This window comes from Mobula hypostoma, chromosome 12, assembly GCF_963921235.1.
Source record: "Mobula hypostoma chromosome 12, sMobHyp1.1, whole genome shotgun sequence".
In the NCBI taxonomy this organism is placed as follows: domain Eukaryota; kingdom Metazoa; phylum Chordata; class Chondrichthyes; order Myliobatiformes; family Myliobatidae; genus Mobula; species Mobula hypostoma.
The window spans coordinates 7149145-7163592 of NC_086108.1; the positions used below are offsets into that span (position 1 = coordinate 7149145).

At 45.7% G+C, this 14448-nt stretch overlaps 1 protein-coding gene across 12 annotated transcripts in view; it reads left to right on the forward strand.

The window, feature by feature from the left end:
• Positions 1-14183, forward strand: part of LOC134354592 (serine/threonine-protein kinase PAK 4-like) — a 220052-nt gene extending 205869 nt beyond the window's left edge. For all 12 annotated transcript variants that reach the window (XM_063063570.1, XM_063063577.1, XM_063063571.1 and 9 more), the window contains 3 exons: positions 282-407; positions 2349-2483; positions 9479-14183. In XM_063063570.1, coding sequence (XP_062919640.1) covers positions 282-407; positions 2349-2483; positions 9479-9634 — 417 coding nt within the window. In that variant the 3' untranslated portion in view covers positions 9635-14183. The remainder of the gene's footprint in view (positions 1-281; positions 408-2348; positions 2484-9478) is intronic.
• Positions 14184-14448: the final 265 nt, after the last annotated feature.

Consider the following 14448-nt stretch of genomic DNA (forward strand, 5'->3'; position numbering starts at 1 on the left):
TGTACTGTGTACCCGTAATCTACACCTCTTGGCAAATTGTTTCTCAGGCCCTTGTCTATATTTTTTCACCAGTACTGTGCTATGTTCAATAAAGTCTGTCTTATGCTGGCTGAGGAAGAAAAAGCTTTTTGTAAGAACTTCCATTAACTCAACACTAATTCCCCTCCCACACCCATATCACTATCACTACATCTCGACTGGATTTGAAAATAAGCTACTATGAAGGGTTACAGGTTGTTACCCCTACAAACCAGTTTACACACTCTCTACTTGTCTTTAAGGTGAAGCTTTCGGACTTTGGGTTCTGTGCCCAGGTGTCAAAGGACGTGCCAAGGCGCAAGTCACTGGTGGGCACACCTTACTGGATGGCGCCAGAGCTGATCTCCCGGATGCCGTACGGTCCTGAGGTAACTTTCTGCCTTTCCTTATCGGCTTCGTTCTCATCAGCAAACCACTATCACTGGACAGCAACTTTTTTCAGATCTGTTGCTTCTCCAGAAAGTTCTTTTTGTTTATGATAGACTGCTTGAAGCTGAAAACAAATATAATTTCAGATGACTTGTATCACATAGGAATTTGGAGAAATAAAAAATTAACTTTAATTGAATGCAATGCATTTAGTTTCTTAAACGGAGTTGACTCTGCAATAGTTCAGCTAAACTAAAAGTGTTTTGTTGATAATTTTCATTTGTACTCAGTGCCTGAGGCTTCTCACTTAAGTGTCCAACAATAATCAGCCAGCATTGATGGATTCCAGTTGCCCTGATACCGTTTCTCCATGACCGCAATGTCCTGGTGAAACCTTTCACCGTGCTTGTTAATGACAGTGGCAAGATTCGTAGGGAAGTCGATCACATTAAGTTCACACTGCTTAATATTGAAAACTCCAAAACTAAGCAAGGACCTGAGTTATAGAGAAAAGTTGAATAAGTTAGGACTTTATTCCACGGAACGCAAAAGAGCACAGAGAAAACTTACAAGGATGTTGTAGGGACTGGAGAGCCTGAGTTATAAGGAAAGATTGCAGAGATTTGCACTTTATTCTCTAGAATGTAGGAGAATGAGGGGAGATTTGATAGAAGTATACAAAATTATGAGGAGAGATATTGATAACATAAATGCAAGTAAACTTTTTCCACTGAGGTTGGGTGGAACTACAACTGGAGGACATGGGTTGAGGGTGAAAGATGAAAAGTTTGAGGGAGGAGCTTCTTCATTCACAGCGTGGTTAGGGTGTGCAATGAGCTGTCAACGCAGGTGGTGGATAAAGGTTTGATTTCAGTACTTATGAGAAACTTGGTTAAGTATATGGACGGGAAGTGTATGAGAGGCTATGGTCAAGATGCAGACAGATGGGAATAGGCCAATTAATAGTTCGGCATGGGGTAGATGGGCTGAAGGGCCTTTCTGTTCTGTAGTGTTCTGTGACTCCAAATACTGTACCTGAAACTGAGCATATTGAAGTACATGTGTTTCATATTGAAGTACATGTATTTGAAGAATTGTCTACTGTAACTTTTGTCAGGAGGTTAGACTGTAATATACTGGCACAGAATTGGCCTATTCTGCCCGTCAAGTCTGCCATGCCGTCATTTCTGAATTTTTATTTTTGTTTTGTTTCTCACAACTCCATTGTCCCTGTAACCCTTGATCTCTCAATAACTTATCAGTCTGTCTTAAACATACCCAATGATTTGGCCTCCACAGCCGTCTCTGGCATTAAACACCACAGATTCACCATGCTCTGGCTAAAGAAATTCCTCCTCATTCTGTTATAAAACACAGGAAGAGAAACAATCTTTAAGCTGTAGCTTATTGTATGGACATTTCCGCTGTTCTACTTCGCTTGTGAAGTTGGAGTTACATGCGGTGATCTCTCATTCTGAAAACTACTAAATGTCTTTGTAAACTCGCCCATCACCTCCCTCTGGTGTTCCTCCCCCTTCCCTTTCCTTTCATGGCCTTCTGTCCTCACCAGTTAGATTCCCCTTTCTCCAGCTCTTTGTCTCTTTCACCAACCAACTTTCCAGCTCTTTACTTCACCCCCTCCCCCGCTCCCAGTTTCACCTAGCACCTGCCACCTTGTACTTCTTCCTCCCCCACCTTTGTACTCGGACTTCTCCCCTTCCTTTCCAGTCCTGATGAAGGGTCTCGGCCAGAAACATTGACTGTTTATTCCTCTCCATTGATGCTACCTGATGTGCTGAGTTCCTCTGGCATTTTGTGTGTGTTGCACTGAATGTCTTCCATCAGTTTTGTGAGGTGCATGGAAGGGACGTGGATGAAAAACGGTTTTGATGCTGTTCACCTGTGTGCTGAACCCCAGTGACCTCTGCCTTTCTTTACAGGTGGATATCTGGTCACTGGGTATAATGGTCATAGAAATGGTTGATGGGGAGCCTCCATACTTCAATGAACCTCCACTGAAGGCCATGAAAATGATACGGGACAATCTGCCCCCCAAACTGAAGAACGGTCAGAAGGTAAAGTATCGCACCGTACGATGGCCCAAGGAATCAGAATGGGGTTCAATATCACCGGCATACGCAATGGAATTCGCTGTCTTTGCGGCAGCAGTACAATGCAATCACTGAATATATATTAAACGGTTGGATTAAGTAAGTAGTGCAAAATGGAAATTAAAAAGTAGTGAGGTAGTGCTGATGTCCATTCAGAAATGGGATGGCAGAGGGGAAGAGGCTTGTACCGCCTCCCTGGTGGTAGCAATGCGAATGAGGCACATCCTGGGTGAATGGTGGCTCCTTAATAATGGGTGCTGCCTATTTGAGGCATCTCTCCTAGAAGATGTCCTGGATACTACAGAGGCTAGTGCCCATGATGGAGCTGACTGAGTTTACAACTCTGCAGCTTTCTTCTATTGTCCCCCCCACCCCCCGCCCAATACCAGAGGGTGATGCAGCCATTTAGAATGCTCTGTAGAAACTTGTATTTTTGGTGACATACCAAATCTCCTCATGCTCCTAATGAAATGTAGCCATTGTCATGTTGTCCTTGTAGCTGCATTGATATGTTGGACCAGGATAGATGCTGACATCCGGGAACTTGAAATTGCTCACCCTTTCCACTTCCAATCCCTCAGTGAAGACTGGTGTTCCCTCGTCTTACCCTTTCTGAAGGCCACATACAACTCTTTGGTCATACTGGCATTGAGTGCAAGAGTGTTGCTGCAACACCACTCAACAAGCTGATGTATCTCACTCCTGAATAGCCTCTCATCACCATCTGAAGTTCTGCCAAGAATATTTGTATTGTCCACAACTTTATAGATGACATTTGAGCTCTGCCTAGCTATGCAGTTGTGTGTAGAGAGAGTAGAGCATGGGCTAACACACATCCCATAGGTGCGTCAGCATTGATTGTCAGCGAGGTGGAGATGTTATTGCCAATCTGCACAGATTCTGGTCTTCGGTTTAGGAAGTCAAGATCTATTTAACACAACTGTGCATTTTTTATATGGTGTAGCCATGTATCTATTTGCTCTTTGTATTGTATTTTGTGTTGTGTGATTATTGTGGTGAGTTAATCACGTGGGTTGGGGGGTGCTCGAAACAGAGTGTAGTTACATATTCCCGCTGTCTTCAGTTCAGTTTTGAGTCTGGTTAGAGGAGGGAGTAGCCAGCTGATGGTGTATTGAGTCTGGTTAGAGGAGGGAGTAGCAAGCTGATGGTGTATTGAGTCTGGTTAGAGGAGGGAGTAGCTAGCTGATGGTGTATTGAGTCTGGTTAGAGGAGGGAGTAGCTAGCTGATGGTGTAGTGGCATCTGCACTGGACTTTGAGGCGAGTGGTTCCGGTTTGAATCCGGGCAGCCCCTTGCACTCTTTCCGTCCGTACTGGGTTGAGCGTCAAGCTAGCAGCTTAGCCTTGTTTAAAAAAGAGCAGACAAAAACTGTTACAGAAATGACAGGGTTTCCACCCTGTCTGCCACAAGTTGTGGAGAGGAACTAACTAGACCAGGGAGTAAGTTGGGGGAAATGATGTTTTTGTTGACTGTTTAAGAATGCTTGGCTTAGTTATGCTAAAATCACTTAAGTACGTTTGAATGCACTAAGACTTTATTTTGTTATATCACGAGTTTTAGTTTCATTAGTTTTATCATTATGAGATGATTTGTCTTTGCTGGTTTCTCAATAAAGGATAGAACGTACTTTCTTCAACTTCAGAAGTACATTTTATGTGGACAGCACGTCACACAGTATCAACCACCCCCTGCTTGACAACTCTGAGCAGTTTTGGCTTGTTTTAAAGTAACCGCTACAAATGGGTTCTATGTCCTTATCCCTTGTGATTGAATCAGCTGGAAGAATGCATTAGGTTCTTAGATCATCCCCGGTAACTCTGGGTTGAACTTCCTCACTAGGTAGCTTGCAGCTTCAAGTGCCATTCAGGAGATCCTGACTGCGAAGGTCTAGGCTGACACCAGTGAACCAGACTCAGATTCGCTACCCTGACAGAGATGTTGTGAAACTTGCTGCTCTACGGCAGCAGTAAAGGGCCAGGTTGCTAACGGCAGCGTGGCGGTGGTTCTATCTCCTAGGGCCCTCAGTTCCCACTGCAGCATAGGCCATCGATGACCTCCCGTCTCCATCATCCAAAGTCGATGGCCTGGTCGGAGTTCCTCAAGTGTCGGTAGTTCAGTGTAGCGGTAAGGGTGAAGCCATTACAGCTCAGGGTGTCGGAGTTGGATTCCGAGAGAGTTTGTACTGCATGTTCTCCCCGTGAGCGTGAGAGTTTCCTTCGGCACTCTGGTTTCCTCCCACAGTTCAAAGTTTGTAGGTTAACCGGTCATTGAAAAATTGCCCTGTGATTCACCATCGTCATTGTGCCATGTTGTACGGCATGCACATCATGGTCTTTCCATGACCGTGATTCTTCTACAGAAGTGGTTTGTCATTGTCTTCTGAACAGTGTCTTCACAAGACGGGTGACCCCAGCCATTATCAATACTCTTCAGAGATTGTCTGCCTGGTGTCAGTGGTCACATAACCAGGACTTGTGATCTGCACCGGCTGCTCATACAACCATCCACCACCTGCTCCCGTGGCTTCATGTGACCCTGATCCAGGGTGGGGGGTGGAGGGGGAGCTAAGCAGGTGCTACACCTTGCTAGGGAGGGCAGGAGCACTAGTAGAGAGGTATCTCCACCCTGCCACCCATGTCCTGTGATTAGGCTAGAGTTAAATAAATAGGCGGCTTGCTTGGCAGTGCAGTTGGATGGGCCTGAAGGTTTTGCTGAATACTGTATCCCTAAATTTTTTTTTTAAATTGTGCATTTGCCACTTTAAGCTTTTGGCTGCAAATTTCTCAAACTTGGGAGTGGAATGAATACTTTCAAAATTAATGTTGGCAGAAGTATCTGTTATGAACAGCAGCTGGTTAAAGGTGAAACAGTGTGTCATCCGTGGGTGAAATATTTGATCTCAACAGCCTGTGTAACTGTTGCTTGTGAATTAGGTTTAAATTAGGCATCTCTCACTTAGTCATTAAATTTGTACTGTCTGAACCTGACAACCTCAATAACAGTGTTAGACCATAAGATAGAGGAGCAGAAGTAGGCCATTTGTCTCATCAAGTCTGTTCTGCCATTTCATCATGGCTGATCCATTTCCCTCTTAGCACCAATCTCCTGCCTTCTCCCATACCCCATCTTGCCCTGACTAATCAAAAATCTATCAACCTTTGCCTTAAATGTACCCAATGATTTGGCAACAAATTCCACAGATACACCACTCTCTGGCTGAAGAAGTTCTTCCTCATCGCCGTTCTATTCTGAGGCTGTGTCCTCTGGTCCTAGATTCCCCCAAGGCCTTTCAACATTCGATGGGTTTCATTGAGGTCATCCCATTAGTACAGGCCCAGAGCTATCAAACACTCCTCACACGACAAGCCTTTCAATCCCAGAATCATTTTCGTGAACCTCCTTTTGAACCCTCTCCAATGTCAGCACAGCCTTTTTTAAATATGGGGCCAAAACTGCTCTCAATACTCCACGTCAGGCCTCAATAATGCTTTATAAAGCCTCAACATTACATCCTTGCTTTTAATTCAGGTCCTGATTTGAAATGTAAAATATGCAGAAGGTGTGGGCACTTGCAGTAGGTGAGAGAAGGTGTCCTGGTCACAGATTATCTGACGACAGACACTGTTCTAGCAATCCCAGGGTGGGACTGGGGCATTTCCAGGTGATTTGGTTACGGGAGAGGGTAATCCCAACAGCAGGCTTCCTGGAGCGGAAGCTTCCCTGTAAAACCCTCTGAAATCAGTGGAGTTGGATAGATGCGCAGTGAATCATAGAACACAGTACAGATGTTGTACCAACTTTTTAACCTACTGTAAGATCCCTAATGTATCTGCCTACCACCACCCCGGCAGGGGATTCCAGACACGCTCCACTCTGTGTATTTTTAAAAAAAGCACTACCTCTGACATCCCCCTATATTTTCCTCCGTCACCTTAAAATATGCCCCTTGTGTGGAAGGAAACCGGAGCACCTGAAGGAATCCGGCGTGGTCACGGGGAGAACGTACAAACTACTTACAGACGGTAGTTGAAGTAAACCCACGTCACTGGTCACTAACTGCTGCTGTACTGTTTCCACCCCCCCTCCCATTGCCCCTCACCTCCCCTCGATGATTCCAGTTGCCACCTTCCTTATTAGATTTCAGCCCCTGTCTTCCTTCTTATCGCCATCCAGCCTCTCCCCTCCACCTTCGGCCTCCTGTCTCTCCTCCTGGACTCCCACTGATTTTTACCTTGTCTGTTTCCATCTATCACCTCCCTTCCTCCATCTACCAATTCCACTCTTCCTCCACTCTCAACTTTATCCTACTGCCCCGCATCCTTCACCCCTCCTCTGTCCACCAATCACCACCTGCCCAGCATCCTTCACCCCTCCTCAGTCCACCAATCACCACCTGCCCAACATCCTTCACCCCTCTTCAGTCCACCAATCACCACCTGCCTGTCATCCTTCACCCCTCCTCAGTCCACCGATCACCACCTGCCCGTCACCTTCACCCCTCCTCTGTCCACCAATCACCACCTGCCCAGCATCCTTCACCCCCTCCTGTCCACCAATCACCACCTGCCCAGCATCCTTCACCCCTCCTCTGTCCACCAATCACCACCTGCCCGTCATCCTTCACCCCTCCTCAGTCCACCGATCACCACCTGCCCGTCACCTTCACCCCCTCCTGTCCACCAATCACCACCTGCCCGTCATCCTTCACCCCTCCTCTGTCCACCGATCACCACCTGCCCGTCATCCTTCACCCCTCCTCAGTCCACCGATCACCACCTGCCCGTCATCCTTCACCCCTCCTCAGTCCACCGATCACCACCTGCCCGTCACCTTCACCCCTCCTCTGTCCACCAATCACCACCTGCCCAACATCCTTCACCCCTCCTCTGTCCACCAATCACCACCTGCCCGTCATCCTTCACCCCTCCTCAGTCCACCAATCACCACCTGCCCAACATCCTTCACCCCTCCTCAGTCCACCAATCACTACCTGCCCAGCATCCTTCACCCCTCCTCAGTCCACCAATCACCACCTGCCCAGCATCCTTCACCCCTCCTCAGTCCACCAATCACCACCTGCCCGTCATCCTTCACCCCTCTTCAGTCCACCAATCACCACCTGCCCAGCATCCTTCACCCCTCCTCAGTCCACCAATCACTACCTGCCCAGCATCCTTCACCCCTCCTCAGTCCACCAATCACCACCTGCCCAGCATCCTTCACCCCTCGTCTATCCACCAATCACACAATGATGCCCTGTCTCACCCCACCCCTTTTAATTATAGAATGCTAGTGCACTAAAAAAGGCCATTCAGCCTGTCTAGTCCTTTCTGAATAATTTATCTGCCTAGTCCCATCGAGCTGCCCTCTGTACCCCTCCCATCCACGTACCTTTCGAAATTTTGCTTAAATGTGGAAATTGAACCCGCACACACCACTCCCTCTGGCAGATCATTCCACACTCTCACCTCACTCTGAGTGAAGTAATTCCCCCTCATGTTCCCCTTAGACATTTCACCTGCAGGAAATTTCCTTTTCCACACCCAGGAGACTCTTTATTTACACGACACGGAGAGCAGTCCCTTTGGAAGCAACGACTCCGCTTACCATCAGGACACGCATCCTCGTTACAGTTGATTCTAACGGGTACAGTTTGTTCAACGTTTCCATATTTGGTATTGCTAGAGGGAAAATTGCCTAAGTCACATAGCCTGGTGGTGTACAGCAGTAGGCCAGAGGGCAGTACCACGTGGTTTTGTGTTTACAGCAGGAGGCTAAAGGGTAGTGCCAGAGGTGGCCTCGTAATGTACAGCAGGAGGCTAAAGGGCAACACCACGATTGTCTCCTGAGCTAGTCATTAACCAATACTGGCACACAATTCTATAATCTTGCAAAGGTATTTACCTGACCCAGTTGGTCAAAATCCTCCACATCACCTTTCACCCTTAACCCATGACCTCTAGTTCTATTCTCCCAAGCTCTTGTATTTATCCCTTCATAATTTTGTATACCTCTATCAAATCTCCTCTCAATCTTTTACACTCTAGGGCAGGAGTTCCCAACCAGGGCTCCACAGGCCCCTTGTTAACGGTATTGGTTCATGGCATAAAAATGTTTTGTAGCCTCTGATCTTTAGAGGATAAAGTCCTAACCTATTCAACCTCAGGTCCTCTCTGTTGGCCTTCGGCCATCTCCCATCTCCACACTCAGTCCCGATGTGGGGTCTCAACCCAGAACCTCAGCGTTTCCCTCGCTCTCCACAGACCTGCTGAGTCCCTCCAGATCCCAGCATCCACTGTCTCTGGTGTCACCAGTACTTTACCAAGTGGAACAAGTGCCACACCTCTGCCTACGCCTCCTCCCGCACTGCCATTCAGGGCCCCAAACAGTCCTTCCAGGTGAGACGTCACTTGACCTGTGAGTCTTTTGGTACATGGAGCTTAGAAAAATAGAGGGCTATGTGTAACCCTATATATTCCATCTGGGTAGCCTCACATAAACATCAATTTCTTGAACTTCTGGTAATTACCCCGCCCCTCTCTCCTTCACCATTTCCCTCTCTCACTTTATCTCCTTACCTGCCCATCAGCTCCCTCTGGTGCTCCTCCCTCTTCCCTTTTTCCATAGCCTTCTGTCCTCTCCTATCAGCTTGCCCCCCACTTCTCTAGCCCTGTTATCTCTTTCACCAATCAACTTGCTAGCTCTTTACTTCACCCAGACCCCCCGCCAGTTTCACCTATCTCCTGCCACCTTGTAGTTTTTTCCTTCCCTGCCCCCACCTTCTTATTCTGACTTCTCAACATCTTTTCCAGCCCTGAAGAAGGGTCTCATCTTGAAATGTTGACTATGTACTCTTTTCCATAGATGTTGCCTGCCTACTGAGTTCCTCCAGCATTTTGTATGTTGTTGTTCTGACACTGTCTCTCTGTTTTCTTGTAGGTTTCTCCCCTCCTTAAGGGGTTCCTGGACCGGCTGCTAGTGCGGGACCCCTCACAGAGAGCGTTGGCTTCGGAGTTACTGAAGCACCCCTTCCTGAGCAAGGCGGGGCACCCATCCTGCATCGTACTACTAATGCGGGGCAACCGTATAAAATGAGCTTGCTAAAATGAGCTTAGTCCCAGCCGGGAGAGAAGAAATTCTGTGATTTTAAAACTAGGAAGCATATATCTCATAATTAAAGCATTTGGCATTTACAAGAACAGGGTAGTTTCCTGTCTGACCCCATGGGCCTGTGAGATATCTTCCATCCACGGTGACTTGCTTTGGCAACCACCTCTTTCAACTGGATCTTCTGACTGAAGTTCGACACTGCTGTTTCTAAGGGGGCAGAACCACACAGGATAAATATGAATACTACTGAACACCAAGACTTTTATTTTCGCTTTGTGAAATGTGACTTAAAGACTTTTAAAAGTCGACTAACGTAGTTTGTACACAGAGCAGCAATGGAGGAACTACACTGGAATTTTATATAAATATGAGAAGTGCGTGTGTATATTTCACTACTAAATCTAGATTTCTAAACACTGTTAGATGTCACGACTGCACAGGTATGAAGCATGCATCCGGGGGAGAGGGGTTCCTGACCTTTGCAAAGAATGCTGGGATATTGGCAGACCAGGAACGACAAAGCTTGCGTTCCCTGCCTTTTACATCACTTTCGACCTTGTGCATGCTTCCCCTCCCCCACTCCCACCAAAAAAAAAGTGTGATGTTTGCTAGTTTGTGCAGACTAGTTTAAAGTTCAGTCTGTTTCACATGTTAATTACCAGTCTCTGCACTAGGTATTCAAGAGTCTTATAACAGCAAGATCGAAGCTGTGCTCCAGTCTGGTGGAAGGTGCTTTCAGGCTCTTGTCCTTGAAATTGTTGGTTGGGAGGGGAGGAAGTGTGAAGAGAGAATGTCTGGGGTTGGTGGGGCTTTACAGCAGGACGTGTGGGCAGAGTCTATGGAAGAGAGTCTCGATAACTCCAGAGCCAACCTTGGTGAGGATGTGCATGGGAGTCACTGGTAAAAGTGTCCTGCAGTCTTAAGGCTAGCTACAAGTTTCCTTGTGAACTTTGAGGTTAATCATAACTGTCCCAAAACCAAATCAAACATGAATGACTTGGGGACATGAATTGTGTGCCACTGTGTTCAACAACACTGGTCACTCCATTTTCATTGTCTGTTACAAATGTTTTGAAGGCAACTGGAGGGGAGAGCAAGTGTTTGTCTAGGCTCAAACAATGAGTTAATTTCACAGCAATGTAAATTTAATCAGAAGACTGAGTCTATTTAAGGAGTTGAGAAAACCGAAGGAACGATCAAAATTGCAGCAACTTCTCCTAATAAAATCTGGCTGTTTTTTCCAGGAGTTGGAGAAGGGTTAGAAAAATATACATGAAATCACTTTCAATTACTTGGTGTGATCACTTGTCCTGAAAGGGAGAATTCCCAGTCATTGTCACACGTAATGTAGGATTCAATAGGGAAGAGGGCAGATGGGTGGGACCCATTCTGACCAATACCACTGTGACTGGGGTTTGGATCCCCTGTCTCTGCATATTCTGCTTCTTGGTTTTGGCCAGAGGTTCCCAAAATTTTTTTATTGCATGGACACCCCCTACCATTAACAGAGGGGTCAGTGGGCAAACTTCCATTCTTATTAAAAACTTTGTACAATTCGGAATGATCTAGTTGCTAGTTCAGTTATTGTGTACAGGTCACAAGGTTTCACTGAGGAAAAGTATTTCCTGACAGCGCTAGTGTATCGTCCCATTCTCAGCACACAGTGTGATGTCAAACCCAAAGGCTTGTACATCCAGGGAGCGCAACAAAAATCTGTGTAAATCAGCAAAATCCTAGCAGTTCCTAACATCTTGATGTTGAAGTTACTTTCTTCCCATTTTAAAAAAAAGTCCTTGAAGATCATAATTTTTTAAACTAACTTCCCCCATCACCATTCCTACAAGCACTTCTTGTGTTAAGATTAACATGGAAGGAATCATTTTGATGTGACGTAGGTTTTCAGAAATCAGAATCAGGTTGAAAATCACCGGCATGTGTCATGAAACTTTGATGAAATGAACAGTAGCCTGATGTGGATGATTCGTGTGAATTGTTGGGCGACAAGGCTACAGAGTTTCTTTGCTCATTGCCATTTACCAGTCAGTGCAGGAAAACCCACTCCCGTGACTGCTGGACAAAATTCACCAGTGACCATGGAAACGGCTAGCCGCTGATCTTTTCCTGCCACTTTTCACTGTGCAGTCAAAAGAACTACAAGTGGAGCAAGTTCATTAGAAACTCTCAAGACTTGATGCATGCCTAAGTACTGAAAGTTTTCTTGAATGCCAGTATCCCAGCATCCCATTGCACCAGTTTGTCCTTGAAGTTGTGTTTGAGCCAGTTACCAGCATGCAGCTTCATCCCAATGGAGAGATGAAGGGACTACTGAATGGCTTTGCCTGGGTTTGTTTAAGGATATTTATATTGTAATTTTTTTGTAACACTACAGTATTTTCTAGAGAATGCTGCAACTTATTTTCTTGAGTAGTTACTTTACAAGATTTACTGTTTTAAAAACAAGTGTTTTTCATTGTGCCAAGAGGGTGAATTTAATGAGGTTTTAAATTTTATAATTACAGATCTGAAAACCATTTTTCACACAGTTGGCTCGTTTTATATTCCACATTTTTAAAGAAATGGCAAGCTTGCCGCCTGGTGTGCCACAAGACACCGGGAGCAACGTCTGTGTGTGTGAGCAAATTCAAAGTGTCTGTGTGTGTGTGAGCAAATTCAAAGTGTCTGCGTGTGGGTGAGCAAATTCAAAGTGTCTGCGTGTGTGTGTGTGAGCAAATTCCAAGTGTCTGTGTGTGTGTGTGTCTGTGCAAATTCCAAGTGTCTGCGTCTGTGCGTGTGTGTCTGTGCAAATTCCAAGTGTGTGTGTGTCGATACACTCAGTGGCCACTTTATCAGGTGCTGCCTGTACCTAATAAAAAGGCCACTGATTATGTTCGTGGGCTTCTGTTGCCTTAGTCTATCCCCTTCGACGTGTTGTTACCGTCCCGTCAGCTTGAACCAGCCTTGGCCTCTCTCATTAATGAGGTGTTTACACACATGCAACTGCTGCTCACTAGGTGTTTTGGGTTTTTTTGTTTGCACCATTCTCTGTAGACTCTGGAGCTGGGATTTGCATCCTGGGTTTCATGGACCCTTTGGTTAATGGTAGGGGTCTGTGGCGTAAAGGAAGGCTTGGAACCTATGGAAAATCCCAGGAGACCAGCGGTTTCTGAGATACTCGAACCACCCTTCTGGCACCAGCATGGTCAAAGTCACTTGGATCACATTTCTTCCCCCATTCTGATGTTTGGTCTGAACAATGTACAAAGTACAAATATGTCACCATATACAACCTTAAAATTTGTTTTCTTGAGGGCATATTCAGTAAATCCATAATAGAATAATAACCATAATAGAATGATTGAAGGCTGTCTCAACTGGGCCATTCAGCCAGAGTGCAGAAGCCAACAAACCAAAAATACAGAAAAGAAACACTAATATAAATAAATAAGCAATAATCATTGAGAACATGAGCTAAAGAGTCTTTGAAAATCAATTCATTGGTTGTGGGAACATTTCAATGATGAGGCAAATGAAGTACGCCCTTTCGTTCAGGAGCCTGATGGTTGTGGGGTAATAACTGTTCCTGAACCTGGTGGTGTGGGACCTGAGGCTCATTGTGGTGAGTGAAGTTATCCACACTGGTTCAGGAGCCTGATGGTTGTGGGGTAATAACTGTTCCTGAACCTGGTGGTGTGGGACCTGAGGCTCATTGTGGTGAGTGAAGTTATCCACACCGGTTCAGGAGTCTGATAGTTGTGGGGTAATAACTGTTCCTGAACCTGGTGGTGTGGGACCTGAGGCTCATTGTGGTGAGTGAAGTTATTATTGGAAGATGTAAACACATGCATTGTATTTTCTGTGTGTTGCAGTGTTTACAATGTTTACTCAGCAGTGTTTACCCAAATGTACACATTGTAACAGCATTTACTGGAAGGGACATTGTATTTTCTATATTCGCTATGTGACTGCTGCTGGCTCAGTGGAGGGTGTTCGCTATGTAGCCATGACTTTTGACCTAATCACTATTAATTCAGGAAGAGAACTAGAATGAAACCAAGTAGGAAGATAACGGTGGCGAGTAAGGTAATGAAATATGTGGCAGTATGTCAAAACAAGACCAATTAAGAAATAACTGTGGTTAGGGATGAGGGGACACCTGGTCTAAAACGTAAACTAGGACATAATTAAATTGGGGAGTAAAACAATAGCGGAAGGTCGAGAGCGGATGTATTGATGATATGTGATCACAGGCCGTCTGGATATGATAATGTAGCTAAGATAGGAGATTGCTATAAAAAATACTGTGTACAAGCCTCGATGGGCAGTCAGCTACTAGCTTTCTGATTGTCTCAGCTTTGATTTGCAAATTAAAGTTTAAAACTTCTTGAAGGATTTTCTGCGTCTCCTTGTTGTTTGTAAGAAACGAGAAACCACGACAAAATTGGTGTAGTCGGCAGGATTTGGATAGAGACCCGCGAGGAAGGGAACAGCAGATTGGGACGCTTCCCGGTCGCTCGGGGACCCTCACGAGGCTAACAGAATTAAGGGTGCACCCAAAGAAAAAAGTGAGCGCTTTTTGCGATAATTCGGACTAAGAATTCTGTTGGTTTTGGGGGGTCTCGGGGACTCAGAAGTGTGAAGCAACTGCCGAAAGGTCTCTCCGATCCAAAGAATCTGGCAGAATCGGGGATAAAAGGAGGCTCAGAGGATTAATCAAGAACACTGCAGTGGGGGTAAGTACGAATAAAGTAATAATATGTAAGAAAATTCCACGTGGTGTTGGTAAGTCCCTGTGGATATCG